At 40.0% G+C, this 23,029-nt stretch overlaps 1 protein-coding gene across 2 annotated transcripts in view; it reads left to right on the top strand.

The window, feature by feature from the left end:
- The window catches only part of crlf1a (cytokine receptor-like factor 1a), a 32,169-nt gene extending 11,939 nt beyond the window's left edge, over positions 1-20,230 (top strand). The window contains exons 4-9 of one of the 2 annotated variants that reach the window (XM_047392994.1): positions 129-298; positions 11,695-11,852; positions 13,973-14,047; positions 16,909-17,002; positions 19,037-19,219; positions 19,388-20,230. In XM_047392994.1, the coding sequence (XP_047248950.1) occupies positions 129-298; positions 11,695-11,852; positions 13,973-14,047; positions 16,909-17,002; positions 19,037-19,219; positions 19,388-19,404 (697 nt within the window). In that variant the 3' untranslated portion in view covers positions 19,405-20,230. The remainder of the gene's footprint in view (positions 1-128; positions 299-11,694; positions 11,853-13,972; positions 14,048-16,908; positions 17,003-19,036; positions 19,220-19,387) is intronic. The other variant, XM_047392993.1, reaches the window with a different exon arrangement.
- Positions 20,231-23,029: the final 2,799 nt, after the last annotated feature.

The following is a 23,029-nucleotide window of genomic DNA, read 5'->3' on the forward strand; positions in this document are numbered from 1 at the left end:
AAAACTATCAAATAAAAAAGATTTAACATGATGCAAACTAAATTTAAATAAAATGTATAAGTCACTTTCATAAAAACTTAATTGACAGGAAAAAACCTCCCTTTTGTTCATCATTGTTCTCCCCTCAGATGGTACGGTACCGAGAAGGAGTGTGAGGACTACAGCCACATGCAGCCGTATTCTTGCAGCATCACCCAGGACCTGCACCTCTTCACGCCGTATGAGATCTGGGTGGAGGCCTCCAACCGGCTGGGCCGGGCTACCTCCGATATCATCATCCTTGACATCCTAGATGTGGGTGAGTGAGAGAGGAAACATGCTTTGGCCCTCTTGCTTTTATCTGATGTTGTCTTTGTAGCATTGTGCCCTCCAGCTTTATTCCCTGGATAGTGGACAGCCAGCTTTTCATGCCTGTAAGCTTTTAAAGTGAACAATATCTGGCAGCGTTCCCTAACTGCAGATAGTATTTGCTTAGCCTTCTGTGGGATCGCATTTTATCCTCTGGGTCAGTTTTAATCATTCATCTTAGTTACCTGGTAAATCAGAATTATTGTAGGTGAATGATTACAGTTAATTGTTTCAGTGGAAGTACCTTGCCGTCTCTGTGCTAAACAGTTTCATAGCTCCAAGCAAGATAAAACTTCCTGTTAACACCTGCCACATTCTTAAAATCATTACAAATCCAAAGCAAATTTTTAATGGTTTGTTACCTGTGCTTATCAGATGGTAATTAGCCAGCATAGTTTGTATGGAGTCAGGTTAGCTCCTTATCAGTTTTCACTTTTTAACCTCACCTAAGCAGCACAGCATCTATCTTGATTTGACAAACCTAAGAGCGTAATTAACATAATTGTACAAATGAAAGATGGGTAATGATGCAATTTGCCTAACGGGCTTTTTTTTCAGCAGACATTCAGTGGAATGTGAATGAGTGTTCTCATTTGTCATTTAACTGCCTGGAAACCTTACAGCATATTTGCTAGATGTTGTGTGAGGTTCTTAACAGCACCTTCTTGATGTGTTTCATCAATTTATGAAAACAAAACGTCTCTGATGTGTTAAGACATGGTTGCCGATAGAGGAAGTTTAAGTACCGTATTTTCTGCACTATAAGGCGCACTTAAAAACCTTTAATTTTTTCAAAAAATGACAGTGCGCCTTGTAATCCGGAGCGCCTTATATATGGATCAATTGGTTAATTGGTTGATCCATACTGGTTGTACACGGCGCTCTGTCAAAATGTTTCAGTACGACTGGTAAACTACAAAGCCGCACCGCTTGCAGCATTACGGCTACCGTAGTCAGGGGCGTCGCCGAAGTAATAGCGGTAAACACCTGTACTGTGCTTACTCCTAGTCCAACACCACTTGTGTGTGTATAACGTTTGAATGTACTGTTGCAGGAATTGCCTGAACTATATGTGATTAGAAGCTCAGTGTGTGGGGTGTATGTTTCATGTGTGTGTATGGAAGATGTTGACATTACTCCTCCGGACAGAGGTGGCGCTGTGTGCTGCCGTACCTGAGAATCAAGAGTGAAGGAGTGACGTCGGTATTATTGTGTGTGTGGGGTGGGTAGAGACGGCGACCGGAGCAGCGGTGTATGAGTCTGTAAGCCCTGTGTTTTTACCTGCTGCAAAGTCATTAAAAAGAACCCCGAATCTCGTCAACAACTCAGTGTTTTGATGCCGTTTCTTCATGTTCAACTCAGCAACGTATGAGTGAGGGAGTTAACCCCGAAGTAACTTCGGCCCTGGAGAAAGCGTCTCCCCTGTGTCATCAGACTACGGTCAGGGGACAGAAACAAGAAAGCTCTATTCAATATAATTCTATGTAGAGGAGACCTTACCATGAGAGTGAATGGAGTTATCAGAATGCTGGTTTGTAGTGTATTAATAAAGTTTGACTGACTGACTTATCTGTTTTGTTGACATTCTCTTTAGCACAGCTCCATCTAGTGGATGCATAACGCAACCCCAGTCAAACGTTTGACTGCAGTAGCTTCTATTCTATGCGCCTTATAATCCGGTGCGCCCTATATATGAAAAAAGTTCTAAAATAGGCCATTCATTGAAGGTGCGCCTTATAATCCGGTGCGCCTTATAGTGCGGAAAATACGGTAAACCTTATTCTTGTTCTTAAAAGGATGTCTTATCCTGCTGATGTATTGCAGCAGCAAAGGTCCAAAGTAGATGGAACAATTATAGGTTTGGTCGTGACAATAAAATGAAACAAATACATCTACTCAAGGCATTCTTTAGATGTCCAGAGGTGAATTACAAAAATTAAAAATTTTTTCTTTGTTTAAGCCATTTTGATATTTAGTCTGGAAGTGGGGCAATCTCCGATGTACCTGGCTAAAAGCACACAATGCAAAGCAACATTAAAAGCCACTTAAGTCAAGTCTTTTGTGAATATTCAGTGTATTTCACAGTCACTAAAACCCCTTTTTAAATCAAAAATCCAGTTAAACATAGGTTTTGAAAATTGGCAGTGTAACAATTAGGCTATTTTTGATTTTATACCATTTTAACTATATTTGTAACATATCACACCCACACACCCAACATAAAGACACACAACAATGGAGATTGTTCACTCACTCACACTCCCCATACATACTCCCAGGTCCAGGTGTCGATACCCCAGAGGGGCAACTAGCCCCCAGATCCAGGAGGTGGTCCCCTTCATTCCGGAGTGGAGATAGGCAGACCGCCCCAGCCCAGACTAGTGCCGGCACCGCCCAAACCCGAACGCCCCTGGCCCAGACCTAGATCCCCCACTCCAAACGCAGCACACAGCAAGCCCCGTCCCAGTCCAGGGAGGGGGCTACAAACAAAAAGAGGGGTCTACCTGGTCCGAACGAGCCCGCCAACCAGAACCTTTCTGGGACGAAACAATCCCTATTCCCCAAAGAATTCAGATCTCAACCCTATGAGCCCCCCACCCCGACATGAACCCCAACATGAATTTCCCCACAGGGCCACCCCCAACCAGGACACAGATATCAAACACATGCTCTTGAACCCAAACCCAACGAATTCCTTTCCCACAGGGGCACACTCCCACAGATGAGCTTCACCCTCAAAAATTCGGTAAAGACACATCCACACAGCGCAAGCTGCACACACAGCCCCGCTCCATGCACGCCCGGCGCACAACACACCGCGAATGCAAGGCAGGGCCCCGCGCAACCCCCCGACCCCACACCAAGACGGGACAAACTCACCCGGCAAGAGGTCCCCGGTCGGCGGCACGTACACGGGCCCGGCGACCCCCACCATGCCCATGCCACTGCAACGACAGCCCAGAGAGAAATACCAGCTCAGCTCCACTCTCACTGCCCAGCCGAGCCAAATGCTGGTGACACAACCAGCCCACATGCTTTCCCAAATGGGGGTGTGGAAAGACCCCAAGCCTACCTACGCCCGCTGAAATGTGGTGTTGATGCGAGTTGTTGTAGTGTGCGTTTATAAAGAAAAACAGGTGGGGAAGAAGGTTTGTCTCTATAAAAATATCTTTCAGAACTGAATAAGAAAATAATATCTTTAAGCTTGTATGAGGAGTAAGAAAGGCAAACAAATCAAATTGCCCTTATTTTACCAGTAACAGCAATATGTTGGGGCTCCTAGCATTACTTTACATTGTAATCTAGTTTTGTGGTAGCACAAAACAGGGCATTAAGTACTTCTCCATGGCTCCAGTGTCATGGCAAAGGTTTTTCACAAGTATTCATCTGACTTCATACTGATGGGAACTGAGTTGCATTCCCTTTTAAAGCTATGTTATGTGGTCTGTTGTCTAGCTTAAAGGAGTTAAGGAACAAGTAACAAAATCAAATACTCTCACCATGCCAGACATACAGTCCAACCTGGACATTTATGCTTTTGTTTTGACTCTTGGGTGCATCTCATTGTAAAGCGCCCTAACATGACTTTTGTTGTGTGCTGTCTTTGAACTCTATTCAAAGCAGTGTCTCTTCTGACAAGCTCATTTTCTCTTTACTCATGCTTGGTGGACATAAACACAGAGAAACACTCACGCACCCACTCACACACACACAGAGAGACTGATGGAATGTTCCATGCTGATCCTCGAACCTAATCCTGTCTCCAAGGCAGCTGCAGACCCCGAGGCCTGAGCAACCCGGGCTTTGAGGCTTTAAGACTTGGACCTGAAATAATACAACCTGATAAGCTTGGAATTCCTCACCTTGGTGACTCCTGGCACGCTTTGAACTTTTCTGGGAAAATGTTCTGAAAGAATAGAGTTTCTGGGCCGGACTTGCCAGAGGCAGGGAAACAAGCGGCCATCAAACCTTAATCCTATTGTTCTTATTAATGTATGCAAGCACACACCTGTTTACACGCCTTGAGGGCAGGGCAGGGCCTTGCGTAGAAACAGAGGGGCATCCGGGAGTGGGCGTTTTCAGGATTTGCGTGAGTTAGTGCCGTGTTTGGGTTTTCTCTCGTGTCTCACTGACCCAGCCTTTGCTTTCATTCAAGCGTCTTCCACAGCAGAAGCGGGTCATAAAGAAACCACACCTGTGCCGAGGTGGTGTGAGTCACTCACACCTCCAGTCAGGTCCAATCAGTCCTGAAGGCGAGATGGAAACTCCTATGGTTTTCCCGCATTCCTCATTTGCAAGGAGATAGAGAAGAACGAAGGAGGCTAGAGGAAACTTGTACGTGTATGACTTGGAGGTGATGACGTGTTGCGGGGTGACACAACATATACAAACACTGATTCATTTCCAGTGTGTCATGTCTCAAGTGTCTACATATACACTTGCATGTAATTTGCAGTTTTGGTTTTCTTCTTTTGATTGCTGTGTTTGTGTGCTTCCATGATACATGGAACAATATAGACCTTGCCTTGAAGAAAAGGTTTTGATTTTTTTAAGTAAGGTTCTGTTTAAAGCTTTTAAGCAGTTAGTATCTTGCAGTATCTACTGCAAGTACTCCTACCTGCAGTAGGAGTACCTGCAAGGGAGGTCCCTGTCATCTTCATTTCCTGTCTCATGTCTCATGGCTGTAGCTGAAGGCTCTTACAAGAGGGACCAAGACCAAAACGGGCCTCTACTGTCTTGAACCAACTCTAATCTCAAAAACATCAAACCAGTTTATGAAAACACTGTTTTATTAACTTTTATACCCTTGTCATATTTGCATTAAGCCTTTCTTTACACAGAAAACAATGATTATTTACACAGAAAATTGAGGTTGGAGGTGGTGCGCCAATACTTTTCCGGTATGAAACTTGTACTAAGAAGGGAGCATTTACAACGTTTTCAGTCAGAGTTACTGTCTGATATTAATGTAAGGTGATGAAAAAATTATTATGGGAACTGTTTTAGTTTTTATAATGCCTTTTGCATTTATATTGTCCTCTGACTATATAGCAATTACATGTTCTGTTTTCAGTACGTGTTTCACACTGGAAGATTTTTAATGGTGCACCATCATTTAACAGCAGGCTGGCCAGAGTTAAGAATTAGCCAGTTACATCTTCATTGCGTCTAATCTGTAATCAGCAGGTACAATACTGAAAAAATATTTCTTTTCTATTCATTAAAAGTTATCAAAACCAAAAACTACCAAATTTTTTTGGTCTATAAACGCATCAACCACAATGCATTATTTTGAGTTTAATAAAAATGAGAACACCCTAAAAAAGTCTGTGTGTTTGTTACATTTAACTAAGAATTTTGACATGGAAATTTCTTAACAGTCTTGAAAATACAGAAAATTCAAGTAATATAAATAAACTAGAAATAACACCTTTTTTTAAATAAAAAGTTTTATTTCTTGTTAGGAACTAATTAGGACACCCCTTCATTTAAACGCAGTTGAAATGGCAAAAATTACCTACACGGGTATCACATCAGGTGCACACAATAAAAAAATCATTTTTCAGCATTTTGAAGGAGGCTTGCACTGTTTAAACAGTGAACACCATGGCGAGATTGAAAGACCGGTCTGAGGCCTTCAGAAACAAAATTGTAGCAGCTTATGTGTCTGGTAAAGAATTTAAACAGGTCTCAAAAGAAATTAATAATCATCCATTCCACTGTATGGAAAATAATCTGCAGGTGCAGGATGTTCAAAACAACATGCCAACGTGCACAGGTCTCCAATCAAGTTCTCCCAATCAAATCACTTTGTTCTCCAGAGAAAAAAAAAAACGATTTGACATCAAGATGGAAGCATTTTTAAACAAAGAACTGAATATTTAATGGAGTGTAACAATTGTTATGCTTCAATGCATAAATCTTGTAATACCTGTTCTTGCTGTTGGATTCAAAACCACTTTGTCTATGAGTTAACTTAAAATTGTAATTGGCAGGTCAGAACTAAAAAAAACCTAAAAATCAGTTTTGGCCAGGAGAAACCTGATCTCTGCATTTTTACTTAAAACCATTTAACAGGACCACATTTCAGAAATAATAAACTATCCCTTTAAAATTCACCAATGTAACATATTGTTGATGTATTTATTTTGCTTTAAAATATCTATTCACATTAAATTATATGTGCTTTGAAAATTTTGCTCTGATTATTCCCAAGATAGGTGTTTGAGAGGAAAATATGAGTGTTTTTATGAAATACTTTTTTTTTTTTCAAGAAACATACATGTGTGCAGCATCTTTCCTGATTCAAATTACAGTGCGGTTGAGCTTTGCTAAAGCTCTCAAAAGCCTCATTATGTGCTTTGTGCCTTTTGTCCTGCAACTCTGACAGCACATCTCGCAGTTGGAGCTGTTCGGGGTTTGTTTACGTTTCGTTACGTTAGGGAATGACATTCTAAAAGAGAAATTAAATTCATATTAAAACAGGTTCTGAAGCCCAAACCTGAATGAGAGTAAGATTAAGACCGTGGGCTGTCACCGAATGCTTGTTTGTCAAAGAGATAATTACTATCAGATGATAAAAGTCTTACACAAGTCATTGAAAGATAAAGTGTACCTTGTGCTGCGTTACAGAAAGACATGACTCTTACACATTTAAGTTGAAAGAGTTGCTTAGTGTGCAGAAAGCCTCTTAGCTGTAGCTTAGAGCAGTTTTCTTGACTAAAAGCTACTCTTTGTAATATTCAAGGTTTCAAAATAGAAACAATATAGGATAAAAATCTCTGCGTCTCATAAGTGATTTTAGTTCACTGATTAATTCCTTTCACTTCATTCAGAAAATAGTGGGAGGTTTCTGTGTCAACTGCTTATCTAAAACCTGATAGGCAAAGTGGACAAAAATATTGTTTAGAAACATTTAAGATGTGTGCAAGCCTTCTGCCCTAATTTTGAGAAATTGTTTGTTGGCAGGCTTAAAACTATGCAATTGTTGTAAGGAAAATATCTATGGAAAAAATCAATTGTCCCAAACTCCCAAAAAACCCTACAAGCTATGTTTTTGTTTGTTTGTTTGTTTATTTGTTTCAAACTTGCAAGTAAAAGAATACATACAATTTGCTGTAGTTCTCAATAATTATACATTTACATGATTTGAAAAGTTGATGGAGAAGAAGCTATGCTAATATGGTTCCAACCCCCAACTCCACATGACTCACCACATAAACAAAACACAATACAACGGTACAGATATTCACAATGACAATCAATACTAACACAAACAAAGACAAAGACAGGCCCAAACACAGGCCAATCATACATCTCTCCCCCCAGAACATATGGCCCAGAAAACACACAATACCAAAAGGGAGTAAGCCAGAGCAACAAGCTTTGCAGCTGCTCGTTTTAAAGTTCATATCAAACAGACATGAGTAATTTATAAGTTCAACTCAGAGTAAATTGTGAGTACATGATGTTTTTATTCAATGTAAATACTATACATTCACAATATACATCTGAAATACACTACTATATGCACTTCCCATAAAAAATGACCAGAAACCTGTATTCTCAAAGACATTTATATTCTAAAATATTTTATAAATTATAAGGCTGGGAATCACCCATGCCCAGTCACCCGCACACACTTGGTGAGCATGCGCCTGTTTACAGATGCATTTGATGTACCCATCTATGAGAACTTCAGTCACTTTTCTCCAAGTACTTACTCATCACATATCGTTTAAACCTTATTTCAAATTGAGCAAAGTTTTGAGAAGATTTTACCTCCAGATTTGACCCTTCTATTTTCAACAGTTATAGACCGATTTCCAAATTTCCCTTTTTAACTAAGATTCTGGAAAAGGTTGTGTCTATGCAGCTGATAGCCTTCATGGACAAACACAATATCCTTGACAAATATCAGTCTGGTTTTCGTAGGTTTCATTCCACAGAAACAGCTCTTGTTAGAGTTTCTAGCGATATCTTGTGATGCAGGAGAGTGTTCTGTTGTGTTGATGTTGGACCTTACTTCTGCCTTCGATACTGTTGACCATCAAATCTTGCTCGATAGGCTGAGACATTGGGTGGGTGTATCTGGTTCTGCTTTAGAGTGGTTCACTTCATATCTATCTGAACGATGCTTCTGTGTGGCTGCCTCTAGGTACAGGTCCTCTCCAGCCTCCCTTTCTTGTGGTGTCCCCCAAGGTTCTGTCCTAGGGCCCTTGTTATTTTTATTGTATTTGCTTCCTTTACAGCATATCCTGAGCACTTTTGAGGGCATTTCTTATCACTGTTATGCCGACAACATTCAGCTGTATATTTCCTTTAAGCCTGAACATGTTTTTAAGTTACAGTTGCTGATTGTATGTTTTGAATCTATCAAAAGTTGGATGGCTGATAACTTTCTCCAACTTAATGATGAAAAAACTGAAGTCCTTGTTTGTGCCCCTGATAGATTTATACCCAGGATAATCGAAGCTCTTGGTCCTCTTGGCAAATTTGCTAAATCTTCCATCAGGAACCTTGGTGTAACCTTTGACTCTGCTTTCTCCTTAGATACCCACATCAAATCTCTGGTTCACTCTTGTTTTTATCATTTACGTGACCTTGCTAAGTTAAGTCCCATTGTGTCACGTTCAGAACTTGAGATTGCTATCCATGCATTCATTTCCTCACGTTTGGATTACTGTAATGCTTTATTTACCTGCCTTAGCAAAAACTTCCTGGAACGTCTCCAGGTTGTGCAGAATGCTGCTGCTAGACTTCTGACAAAATCGTCTAAGTATTCCCACTCCACACCGTTACTCATCCAGCTGCACTGGCTCCCCATTAATTTCAGAGCTCAGTTTAAGATTCTGGTCGTGACTTATAGAGGTCTTCATGGTCAAGCCCCAACTTATATCAGTGAACTCTTATATCCGTACAATCCCCCCAGGTCTCTGAGGTCATGCGATAAAGTCCTACTGGCTGTACATCACGCAAGGCTGAAAACTAAGGGTGATAGAGCTTTTGCAACAGTAGCTCCCTGACTCTGGAACTCTATCCCCTTGTATATAAGGACTGCGGATTCGGTGGTGTCTTTTAAAAAACAGCTAAAAACTCATCTTTTTAGGCTTGCGTTTGGTTAGTTTATTTTTGATTTTATCTTATCTTCTTTTATTTTACATATATAAATATATTATTCCAATTGTAATTTGTTTTAGTGTTGTGACGCACTTTGTGATCTGTGTCTTGAGAGGTGCTATATAAATAAAATGTTACTTACTTACTTACTTACTTCTGTGAGGCTGTTCCAAAATAGGACTTTCTTCACCAAAAGACACGGCGATTTAAGTGCTGTACATACTTTTGGCTGACATAAGTTATTATTTCCTCTCAGATTATATTCAATATGAGCATCTCTATCTTGAAATACATTTTGAATATTACCTGACAGGGAGGTTTTTGATGCCTTGTACACGATTTGGGACATTTTATAATTCACCATGTACTGCATAATTCTAGTGTCCCCACTAGAACTCTAAACGCAACTTTTCGTAATTTTATCTGATAAACTGGAATCAATATCAAATAGCAGGGGTAAATCGCGTGACCCATAATCACGGCTTCGGTCCTCCATGCAGTTGTTGGGGGATTGACTCCCGGCCCAGGTCACCTTTGCTGCATGTCTCCCTCATTTCCTGTCTGCTTACTGTCGTAAAAATTGCAAAAAAATAAAAAGGCCTCTAGTGCTGCAAAAAAAGTTAAACTATATATATACAGGGGTTGGACAATGAAACTGAAACACCTGTCATTTTAGTGTGGGAGGTTTCATGGCTAAATTGGACCAGCCTGGTAGCCAGTCTTCATTGATTGCACATTGCACCAGTAAGAGCAGAGTGTGAAGGTTCAATTAGCAGGGTAAGAGCACAGTTTTGCTCAAAATATTGAAATGCACACAACATTATGGTTGACATACCAGAGTTCAAAAGAGGACAAATTGTTGGTGCACGTCTTGCTGGCGCATCTGTGACCAAGACAGCAAGTCTTTGTGATGTATCAAGAGCCACGGTATCCAGGGTAATGTCAGCATACCACCAAGAAGGACGAACCACATCCAACAGAATTAACTGTGGACGCAAGAGGAAGCTGTCTGAAAGGGATGTTCGGGTGCTAACTCGGATTGTATCCAAAAAACATAAAACCACGGCTGCCCAAATCACGGCAGAATTAAATGTGCACCTCAACTCTCCTGTTTTCACCAGAACTGTCCGTCGGGAGCTCCACAGGGTCAATATACACGGCCGGGCTGCAATAGCCAAACCTTTGGTCACTCATGCCAATGCTAAACGTCGGTTTCAATGGTGCAATGAGCGCAAATCTTGGGCTGTGGACAATGTGAAACATGTATTGTTCTCTGATGAGTCCACCTTTACTGTTTTCCCCACATCCGGGAGAATTATGGTGTGGAGAAGCCCCAAAGAAGCGTACCACCCAGACTGTTGCATGCCCAGAGTGAAGCATGGGGGTGGATTAGTGATGGTTTGGGCTCCCATATCATGGCATTCCCTTGGCCCAATACTTGTGTTAGATGGGCGCGTCACTGCCAAGGACTACCGAACCATTCTTGAGGACCATGTGCATCCAATGGTTCAAACATTGTATCCTGAAGGCGGTGCCGTGTATCAGGATGACAATGCACCAATACACACAGCAAGATTGGTGAAAGATTGGTTTGATGAACATGAAAGTGAAGTTGAACATTGCCGATGGCCTGCACAGTCACCAGATCTAAATATTATTGAGCCACTTTGGTGTGTTTTGGAGGAGCGAGTCAGGAAACGTTTTCCTCCACCAGTATCACTTAGTGACCTGGCCACTATCCTGCAAGAAGAATGGCTTAACATCCCTCTGACCACTGTGCAGGACTTGTATATGTCATTCCCAAGACGAATTGACGCTGGATTGGCCACAAAAGGAGGCCCTACACCATACTAATAAATTATTGTGGTCTAAAACCAGGTGTTTCAGTTTCATTGTCCAACCCCTGTATATATATATATATATCTATATATACATATATATATATATATATATATATATATATATATATATATATATATATATATATATATATATATATATATATATATATATATATATAACAAAAAATAGATCAAACATAAAATGTGCAGTTCAGCATTTGATCAGCTTGGGGTACAAAAATGTGACAGAAGATAGGGACAATGGCTGTCTCAGCTTCCCTCACTATTTTCTGCAGAACCCTCTTGGCTGCCTTATGGCAGTATTTTTCCTCATTTTAGATGCTGAAAGAATTTTTATGTTATGCTACGTTTCCTCTCCCGACAGTGACCACAGACCCTCCGTCAGGTGTGACCGTCAATCGCGTTGGCCAGTTGGAGGACCAGCTTAGTGTTCGCTGGGAGGCACCACCGGCTTTGAAAGACTTCCTGTTTAAGGCTAAATACCAGATCCGCTACAGGCTGGAGGAGAGTCAAGACTGGAAGGTAAGGAATATCTATATAAATATCTATATGAATAAATAAACAAATAAAACATCTATATAAATCAATAAATAAATATATAAACTTAGTTTATTATTTTTGGTTTGCTACAACATTCCATTAGTGTTCATTCACCGTTTTGATGTCTTAATTGAGAATCTACGTACAATGTAAATAGTCATAAACATAAAGAAAACCATTAAATGAGAAAGGCATTCTAAAACTTTTGACCGGTAGTGTGTGTATATATATAGTATGTATATATATAATTATTATTATGGGTTTGTATTTTATTGTCCTTCCATCACTTTTTAACAGCTTCACAGTAAGCATGAACTACAGGTTTACAGTGTATATAATCCTTTGTCCTGTTAGACCCAAACTGAAAGAACTACTGTATTCACAAGTAATGTTGGTCAGTGTTACTGTTTACCCTTTCATTAATTCCCCCCCCAGAATATCAGATTTTTCTCCCTCTAAGCCATGGGTCTGGGTTAGGTCTCCCATTTGGCACTTCGTACCTAATCTGTGCCCATTTTGTATCTACACTATGCCATTTTGTCCTTTCCTACCAGCATTTCATTCACGTAAGCAAACCATTTCTTACTAATGTACGCAAACTATTGCAAATCGGTTTACTTTTTATTGTGGCTAAGTATTTTCATGAAATCTGGGGGTAAACAGTATTAAAAATACTCAGGTCTCATGTATAGTTTAATTACAGTTGACTATAAAAAGACATGTCAAAGCAGATACAAACCATCCCCACATGATGAATGGCCAGTACGAAACTTCACACGGCGTTTTGTACCTGGTAAAGTCCGAAGACCTAAACTACAAAACTACACAGGTATTTAATTTAATATAACATATAGAAAGTCCTCAAGAAAATCCTAAACCTTAGGATGTCTCTGTCCTGAACAATTTTTGGGTAAAAGCTGTCCTAAATGTAATTAACATTATTCAGAATGCATTTTATTTTATTTTATTTTTCCCAATTGTATTTTGAATGAAAGAAAATTCTCCTAATGTTTCTCTCTGTTTTCATGCCAAAAAGAATAAATTTAAGGGCATTTCTAAAGGAACGCACAAATAAACTGAACAAACTAAAGGGTTTGAGGTAATAGTTTGAGATGTAAACATGGGTTGCAGAAATTGTAGAATTCCCGTTTGAAATATTGGAAGATGTACGTAAACAGGGCTTCTACAAAGCAGAAATACAGCGGCAAACAGTTTGTCATGCAGATGGTTTTTCAGATAAATCAGTTTCCCCAGGATAGGAGGGAAGATTCTCCTGTAATTAGGGAGGAATTACACCGCTGTAATATACGCAAGTCCGTACTCGCAAAGTGGAGATGTTTAAAAAAAAAGGAGGAGGAGTAGAGAGGCGCGGCGCGGTGCAGCACAGCGGCGGGGTGATACCATACAAAGGAGGAGACAGGAGAGGCCTGAATCCAAGTGGCTTGAAGGGTTGATGGTGGAAACAAAGCGCCTCTGAAGCGGCCCTAATCATGAGGTCATGCTGGGGAACGGAGGGGAAACATCTCAGCTGTTAATGTCTTCAATATGGCTGCAAAGACACTCAGCTGTAACTTCTTCTTAGTTGGCTGCCTGTGCATCACATCATTAGCTCTCCGATGCCTGTAATTTACATGTTCTGCTTTCTGTTGGAGTTGTCTTTAACAGTGTTTACAGACAGGATGCCAGAGAGAAAGTGGAGGATTATTAGACCAGATTATTAACTGCAGCATGTGTTTGCTTCTTGCTTGTTTTAAAGAATCTCCCTGTCCTCAGTTTCTGTTTGTGTGAGTACCTGTGTGTGTGTGTGTGTGTGTGTGTATGTGTGTGTGTGTGTGTGTGTGTGTCAGTGTATCCGAGTCTGTAATAAATAATAGGAAACAGATTTTAGCCAGCAGGCACGGTTACGTTAAAATACTTTCATAAACATGCTGATCAGGAGCCACTAAACAATGTGGTGTTTTGGTCTGTACATGGTTTGCGGTTGTGTTTTCTGCATCTTGATTCTGCTTTGTGTTTTAGTTTATGCCCATTGGTATTTAATACTGTGGTCGGACCTCCAGCGCTCAGCTCTTCTGTGTTTGTGCTTTTTCTTCGCTGCCTAGGTGATGAATGATGTCGGAAATCAGACGTCGTGCAGACTGGCAGGGCTGAGACCAGGAACGGTATATTTTGTCCAGGTAAGACGAATGTGTACCAATGTGGCTGCAGTCAAGTGTGAATGAACTGTGGTTCCCAAAAGTCTACCTATCACCTGCTAAAGTTCCAGGTTTTCGAGACTAAACTAATTGGTGCCAAGAAAAATCATTTCCCAACTTTCCAAAGGTAATGTAACCTTCATCCTGTAAAATTCAACTGAAAAACTGACAAATCTGTTAGAGTGGAAGATTTAATAATATTAAAAAGCGGCAATAACATGTTGGCAGAGGTATGTGCACCTTTAAGCTAGTACTTAGATGAAACCCACTTTTGATTAAATTTATGTCAGGATATGTTGGGTTTTTGGTGGACCAATATGCAGACAAGAGCCAGGGAGCCACATGGTGAGTTGAAAGTTTAATAAAAGACCTGGAAACGTACAGATAGCGGTAGGTAATGGAGGAACGGCTGCATACAGGTAGACAGCAGACATAGACTAGGCATGACAATCAGGAGGATTCAGTGGCAAGCAAAGAAAACCAGAGAGTAAAGAAAGTACAGAGGTAGGGTGGAGAATGGTCTAGTGAACAAGGGGAGCTAATCAGGAAAAATCTGGAGCAGCTGGTGAGAGCAAGAACGCAGGGCGACAGAAGAAGGGAGGCTAATTAACACAGAAGAGCAGGGACCTGGAGAAATACTGGACAGAATCTAACAGAACTCTAAATGTATGAGAATACAAATAATACGTAAACTATGGGAAGAACTGAAGAACATAAATAGGGAGGAAACAGATCTACAAGGACATTCAAACTAAAACACCTAACACAGTGGAATCCAAGAAAGTAATCTAAACACAAGAATGAATCAGGAATCTAATCTAACAGCAGCTAAAAAAGAAAGTGCAGAAGACACAGATGAGAAACTCAAAACACTAACACCTAACAAAGATCATGACAACTTCAGATATGAGTCTTCTTTGCTAGAAGTCAGATTGCCACATCTTGATGAGGTAATATTTGCCCTCTCCACTTTGCAGAGGTTCTCAATATCTATCAGTTAAAAACTGTCCTATTCAAGGGACCCCACATATGTTCTGTCAGCTTTAATTCCAGGCTCAGCGAGTCCAAATTTGTAATTTTCTTCTCGTGACGTTTCTTTGTTGATGTGGCGGAGTGCTTGGACTCACTGTGAGGCCAAATAAATAAATCCATATTCTTCTTCAGGTTTCCAGCAGACATCTAAACATTGTGGGTCAAAACTGGTTTCTGTTTGAAGCTGCTCACATTTTTATACACTTTGACAAAAGAAACGGCACCTGAAGAAAGGTAATCTCAGATCATGATGCTACTGCTCCCATGTTTTAGAGTGTGCAACATGGTGCCAAACACACCTTTGGGAACTGTGGCCCGAACTTGGTTGAGTTTGGTTCCTTCATACCAACATACATTTTTCCATACGCTTTTTGTTGTCTTTGGTTTTAAGGGCTTCTGTTTCGCAACCATACTTCCTTGTTTAGACATATTGAGAAATACAGCAGATTGTTGTCACAGATAAAGCACAACCAGTACTGTGTCACTGTTATTAGGCTCTTAGCAGAGACCCTGACTAGCTTCAGCCTTGTGTTTCCATCATTTTGGGGAAAACATCCAATTTATTTCAGTGTGGTCCCACATAACTGTCTAAACTGTATCATAGTATAGAAAAAAGTAGGAGCATTTGTGTTTTGTTGGTATTTTTGTTTTTGTAACAATGCTTTTGGGCAATAAATGTTATACCCTAGGAATGATCTGTCTATTTTCCATTAAATGCTGCAACATTTGGAAACTGGATTTGTTGGTTGAGCAGCATAGTTGAGTATGTGGGTTGTGCCCATGAAAACTTTGCCAAATCCTCTCTGCCAGTGGCAAATAGCATTGACAGTCTGGTGGAGGCAGCGTGATGGTGAGGGGCAGCATGTTCCTTACTAGAAAAGCAAGGCTTATCTTCATTGAATGTTAAATCAATGCAGAGAGATATCAAGATGAGATTCTGCAACCATATCTACTGGTTATATCTACTGCACGGTTAGGGACTACACTTTATCATCCAAGAAGTCAGAGTTCAACCCCAGAGTGTAAAGGTTTATCAGAGGCTACTAGAGTTTGTGGAGTGGAGAGAATGAAATGACCCGCCTGCAGTCCTGACCTCAACCCCACTGAGCACCTCTGGGATCATCTTGGGCGTGCTGTTCATGCCAGAGTGACCAACACAACCACATTTGCTTACTTCCAATAAATGCTGGTGCAACAATGGGATACTGTCCCACAGGAATGTGTGACCAAGCTGCAGACCAACATGAGGTGGAGTGTGCCAGGATGTTGTGGTTGTGACACCAAACAAGAGTCAGTGAGCAGACTAATCTGTTTGGCACTGGCAGATAGGATTTTGAGAGCTTTTCACCATTGCAATCCACGTACCAATTAATGAGCCTTCCAGTGGTATAAGATTTGTTGCCAAGAAACATTCTTTCAACAAAGAAATAAACAGCCAAACCAAAATTTACTTACTTCTTCTTCACAAATGGGAAGAAGATCCTTTAAGGGCAGCTGAAGCTGTGTCTCTGGTTCATCAGATTCACTGTAATTGAAAGGAGGACTGAATGTTGAAATTAATTGAACAGATTCTTTTCAATATTCCCTTTAAGAGATTTGTTTGTTTGTTTTCCACTGAATTGTACAGAAAACATTAATCAATTAAAAGCAAATTTTTGTCACATTAAAGAAAACTTTGGAAATGATTTATTATGGTCTCAACCTTTCAGGTAAAATAAATGGGTTTTAACGGGGTATGTACTTTTTTGAGATCCACTGTATATTTAGCCTGCATGTTCGGCCCCTGTTAATTTGCGTCGTATTTTCCACAGGTTCGGTGTAACCCCGTGGGTATCTACGGCTCTCGCAAAGCTGGGATCTGGAGTGAGTGGAGCCACCCCACAGCTGCTTCCACACCCCACAGTGGTGAGAACAATCACACGTAGTCATACACAGACAGGCTCACTGTCAGGGGTCCCCTTAGAAGAGCTTCTTTCATTCTTGATCTCAGAGTTTGGGAGCATTTTGTTCCATAAAGAAGCATTTTTATCATATCACAGTGTACCATGCACCCAGCATCTCTCTGCAGCTGCTATTAGAGACAGATAATGGTTCTTCCAGTTTTTCAGTCTGTTTTGTTTTGATTCATTGGTCATATTTATTTATCCAATATGGTAAGAGCGAGTCAAATCTCAAGAAAAGCAGACCTATTTACTATATTTTAGACAGCAAAAGAGATCATTTACTGGCAGAGAAGAGACGAAAACTGTCAGAAATTCACGAGCACTTGTGCTGTTTGTCATCCTGGATTCGGTTAGATTGTTCCAGACTCAGGAATACGGTAACTGCTGTATAAAATGTTATCATAAACTGGTCACAGAATAGACCGCAGTTATGAAAACAAAACTCTTTTCATAAAAACTCACATTTTTCTGTAAGGGTTTCTTCAGGGGAAAGCTCAGAAAGTATTTATTACAGCAAGGAGAGACAAAAAGGGTCCTCTTTTAGTTGGAGAAATAAGTTCTGCTTTGCTCCTTCTCTGTTTTCAGTTTTATTTGTTGCTCCTGTCTGGCCTGCTGCCTTTTTCATGCTCTTTGTGGTGCAGTGAAATCTATTTCATCTAAGTCTGCATTTTACCTAACTGGTATGGATTTCATGACAGAAACAGTTTAAAAACCTTAATGACCATTTGTGCAACCTTTTGGACAACTTGCATCAAATAAAGCATCTGGAATCAGGAATTTCACCAAGCTGATGCTGAACGGTGGCATTTTCCAGGCACTGAAACTGAGCAATCACACTTCTGTTTAGCTTGTGGGCATTCGGAATTATTCCCACATTTATTATGAGCAAACGTTTTTCAAGCTTGAATGAAATATATTTCCTTGTTTTGTGAGCAAACAATAAGAAATTAAACCAGTGAACACCGGTAGTGGAGGTTGCAGGTGGATCTGACAAGAACTTTGTGAAACCAAGGAATATATATTCTGGGGATAGAGATTGCAGGAATGGGAACCAGGTGAGTTCATTAACTGTTAAGACAGTGCTGTGTTAATAACGTAATCATGACATTCCAGTGTTTTAACCAAAATAAAACAGGATGGCATTCAAAATTTTAGTTTTAGTAGCCTGCCTTCCAAACCTAATTGCTGGGTGGTTGCAGCTCAGAAAAGCACAGTTTTATTCTGTCTGTAGTTTGGTCATGGATTATTGATAATGATCAGTTTTATTAGTTACAGGTCCAGCTTATTAAAACACCTCAGCTAAGACACAAACACCGAATACAATAAAAACCCTGTAATGTTATTCTTGATAAAGATTTGTACCTGGTTATAACATGTTTAAACAAGGCTTTGTAATAAACCTTGCATTGATACACTACTCCTGAAACGAGGGACATCTGCTCTACCATTTTTTACTGTTATTATCATCACTGTGACGTAAAAGCTTCCTAATGTTTGGTGATAATGCAAATAAAATAAAATAAAAATTTTAATGTACTGCAGGATTGTGTTTCAGGCATTCTTGTTTTAAGAAAATCTAAATTTCTGCTCCGTTATTATCTATTCTTGATGATTTGTACACCAGTTTGAAGGTGAAATCAGATTTATTTTATCTGAATCTGTCACTAGCAGAAGCTGGCATAAAAACATATTCAGCTGTAATCTAGGCTTGCACTGGTATATATATAAAAAAAAACACAATTTCGCAGTATCATGGCGTTAACAGAAACATTTAAATTCATCACTACTTTCTCTAATGTTTTAAAAACCTTCATACGCCTTTATCCCAGTAATTGATCCATGCCTATTGTAGTGTTAGTTTCCCCATAAAAGCAGCAGTTTCAAGATTGTCCTTCAACAATTTTCTTTAAAACTCTGAAAAATAACTCAATGCAGCAAAGTAAAAATAGTTTTCCCCATTTAATCATCAAAGCCTTTCATTATAAACTCCTCTCAGAGCGACTGATGTCCTGTGACTCAAAGTCCAGCGGTGACTCCAACTCCACCCTGCGGCGGGAGCTGAAGCAGTTTCTCGGCTGGGTGAAGAAGCACGCCTACGGCTGCAGCAGCATGTCCATGAAGCTGTACGACCAGTGGAGGGTGGATATGCAGAAATCGCCAAAAACACGCAACCAGGTAGGTAAGCATCGCTAATGCCGAGAAGAAAGCATACGCAAACACACACGACTTCCATGTAATCGCAAGCAGGCGATTGCACACATGTCATGCATACCATCCACACAAATACAAACAAACTGAAAGTGATTTTCTAAAAGCTGATTTTTAACAGATTGTGTCTTTAATTTAGGTTCTCCAAGGGGATAAGTCGTAGCACATGCTGGCTCTGCAAGCAGAAAAGAACTGAGTGAATGCAGTTTGTGTTTGTGTTATTTTATTTTATTTTTTTTCCATTTTTGCCTATTTGTGTGAATGAGAAAATCGAGCAAGACAAGAGACTGCATTCTTATATTGAAAATGTAAAAGACGATTTGCTTCAGAAAAAATCCAAAGGGAAAAGGTGGGAAACACGTCCTTTCTGCATCCCTTCCAGTCGAAATGGGCACGTATAACGGAGCGGTTTTACTCATTATGGACACTGCAAAAAAGAAAGTACGTGGACACAAACCACATGGTAGCATGAAGATGATGGACAGCAGTAAAGACATTTGACATGCATTTCACCTGAATGTGCACAGAACCGATCAAATCCAATCCGATTTTACCTGAAGTGTTGGCTAAAGCACCTAAAAGCCTCATAGTGGCATTTGGAGGTTTTTCTTGTCGTTCCAAAGCGCCATCTAGTGGCTATTCAGCATTCATGAATTCTCCAAATGATCCCCTCTGAGATCCAGGTGTAAAAACAAAATGAACAGATTATGATTCAGTATTTTAACGAGTGCTTCGCTATATAGGTGGATAGTGTGCCAAACTGGTTCACCCAGGATATGTCTGTTTCTGAGTGCCAGTATGTGACTGATGGTGTTTGTGTTGGCTAAGGAAAGCCTTTATTTTTGTACTAAATTGTACTAGCATATTTAAAGTATAAAGCTATGTTTTATAGTTCTTAAGTTAAATTTAGTCAGTAAAGACTGTACAATGACTGAAATTGTTATCAATCTAACTGTGTTCTATAAAAATGTGTTCTAGAAAACATGAGGTTTGATTTTTTTTATATGTGTGTGTGTGTGTGTGTGTGTGTGTGTCTAAATATACCGATTGGGAAAGTCCAAATGAGTTTAAAGGTACAAACACAAACACACTGCTACATTTTTGACACCCTGAAAAAATATCTAAAGAAATCATATAAAGTTAATGAAAGAGAGTTCTGGACAACCACAGGTTTGATTCATCCTTGGTCAAAGTTTACCGAAGTATGATGGTGCCACGTTCCTGTTTAAATAAATACTGCCAGTACAAACAGCATGGGAATGTCCAGCCATCAGGAAAGAGACAGGTTCTGTGCCCCAGAGTTGGTGCAAAATGTGGGTATTAACACCAGAACAAAAGTAAAAGACCTTGTGCAGATGCTGGCCGAAGCTGTTTAGAGAGCTGTTTTTCACAGTGCAATGAGTCCTGTGCTGACATGGGTTCAAAGGCCACTTGGAGAGGAAGACGTCATTACTCCAAAAGCAACCTAAAAAGTCTGAATACAGTTTGCAAATGCCCCCTGGGACTGGTGCACCTCACAAAATAGATGGCGTCGTGAGGAAAGAGAAAAGAGTGACAAGAGTTTTATCTGGCTGCACAGCCCCTCCCCAACATGCTGCTGAGCACTGCTGGTTAGCTGGGTGAAAGAAAACTGGTTAAATTATTTCTTGCTTACAAAGAGCCAAATTTGGTGGTATGGAAAAATGTCAGGTCATGAAAAACAGATAGTTGTGTAAAAACTAAAGGAATGCCCCTCATCACAAGCAAGCTAATACATTTATTATGCGTTCATTCTATATTTCCATTCAAGTCTATGTATAAAAAAAATCTAAATTATAGTAAATAGGGTATAGATATATGAGCAAAACTGTAATAATCAATATGTTGAATTACTTTAGGAGATGTATAAATACATTCAGTCAGATCATGTTATGCTTTTTTGTTTTAAGCCTTGATGTAAACCAGGATATTTTACTCAATATCATACCCTGAGATCTTCATACCGACTCATTTCTTTCCTACTGTGATCGCCCATAGTGTTAGCTCATTGCCTTGTCAATAAACAATAACCAAAAGTTAAAGATAATGCTTTAATGTTTTAAAAAGTATATTTCTGTCATGTTTTTATTAATATACATTTCTATAGTTTAAATCTGATTCTAGTATATCTGAAGTAATTGTGTCTCAAACTTGAAGCCCTCCTGGTTGAATTTCACTAAATGATGCAGCTCTGCCACCTGCTGACAGTACCTAGTACCTGCAGTGTGCCTCAGGGTAATGAAATGTTACTTGTTTCACGCACTGTGTAGGTGGAAAACTAAAACTATATCTACGTGATGGGTTGATTTCCTGCTTTCGGAGGCATGTGCGCTTATGTTGGCACGTGACGTGCTGTGTGTTCTTAAGGAATCCCTTTTAGGCTTCAGCTAATTGATCATTTTGAGTTTGCAGCACTTTCTGTGATAAACTGAGATTATTTCTGGGTTTGACCCTGGCAAGATAACTAGTTAAAAAGCAATATTATGACTGCTAATTACCACCGCTGACATCTACCTAATGAATCAAATCTGCTTATCCCAGTCCATTGACCCTGAGTCGGGTCTTTGAACACTTCTCAGTGCGCCGTTTCATTGTCAGTCTGGGAAACCTGAGATGCTGCTTGTTTTTCCTGCCAGTGCCCAACCGTGCAGTGAATTCATCTCCCTCTGCTGACACATCAGAGTCTTGTTACTGCATCTGTGACCACTCAGTTACTGCTGCCTGAAACTTTAACCTGAGTGAGGCTTTGTCTTACTTCTGGCCTCGCTCACAGGGCATTACTTACCTCTGTCTTTGCCAAAAGCTAATCCTTCCTGTTAACTTTTTTGCTATCCTTGACAAATTATGACTTGGTGGTAATTTGTATAACAATGTGGCTCCTTTTTATTATTATTCTTTTTCATTTCAACTTTAATTTCACGTTAAATTATATTAGTAGTAATAATTTATCAAAAATCAGCCGACCTCAGAAATCATCTGAGAGACTGATTATTTGTGCTATCCTCTAAACTATCCTACCCCAAAATGTTTAAAGAAGCAAGCATTTTTCTGGATATTTCACATGTTTATGATTTCTTTAGAAAAAAATAACTGCTGAGGCCTGCCACCACACTGAGGAAGCAAATTTCAGCTGCCCATATCCTAAAGCTCATTTTTTCAGTCATGTTCACATATCTACCATAGGTCACTGTTGGAATTTAGATTACTACTAAATGGCTCACTTGCTTCTTAATCAGAGGCTGAAGCAGTACGAGGCCCCAGTCTGTCTATCGCCCACTTCATGCTACCTTCACTCCTGAACAAGACACCAAGATACTTGAATCCTTCAGCTTGAGGCAGAGACTGACCCCTGACCTGGAGGGAGAAGTCCACCTTTTTCCACTCTCTTTGTGCCACTTGCAAAAAGAAGTAAACTGTCTCTGTAATAGGGTTAAATCACTAGGTTAAGAAGGCTTCAGAAAAGAGACTAAGCCATCTTCTCTTCTCCATTCCGTTTTTCTGAGCCTCAGGAAGGTCATATCAAAACTGTTACTGCTCAATGGGGTCTTTTTTTTAAATAATGAATGTTAGACTAATTGGTTACTGGGGAATTTTTGAAATTGAAAAGTTTCCCTCTCCTTCTGAAATCTGTCCTGAAATTTCAGACATGAGCAGGAACCTGTAGGTATGTAATAACTTAGTGGCCCTGGTATCTACCTTGCACTTATCTAACTTAAAAGTTGTCATTATAGTAATTTACAGGTTGTTACATAGCCAGCTGACA

The sequence above is a fragment of the Girardinichthys multiradiatus genome, chromosome 19 (assembly GCF_021462225.1).
Source record: "Girardinichthys multiradiatus isolate DD_20200921_A chromosome 19, DD_fGirMul_XY1, whole genome shotgun sequence".
In the NCBI taxonomy this organism is placed as follows: Eukaryota; Metazoa; Chordata; class Actinopteri; order Cyprinodontiformes; family Goodeidae; genus Girardinichthys; species Girardinichthys multiradiatus.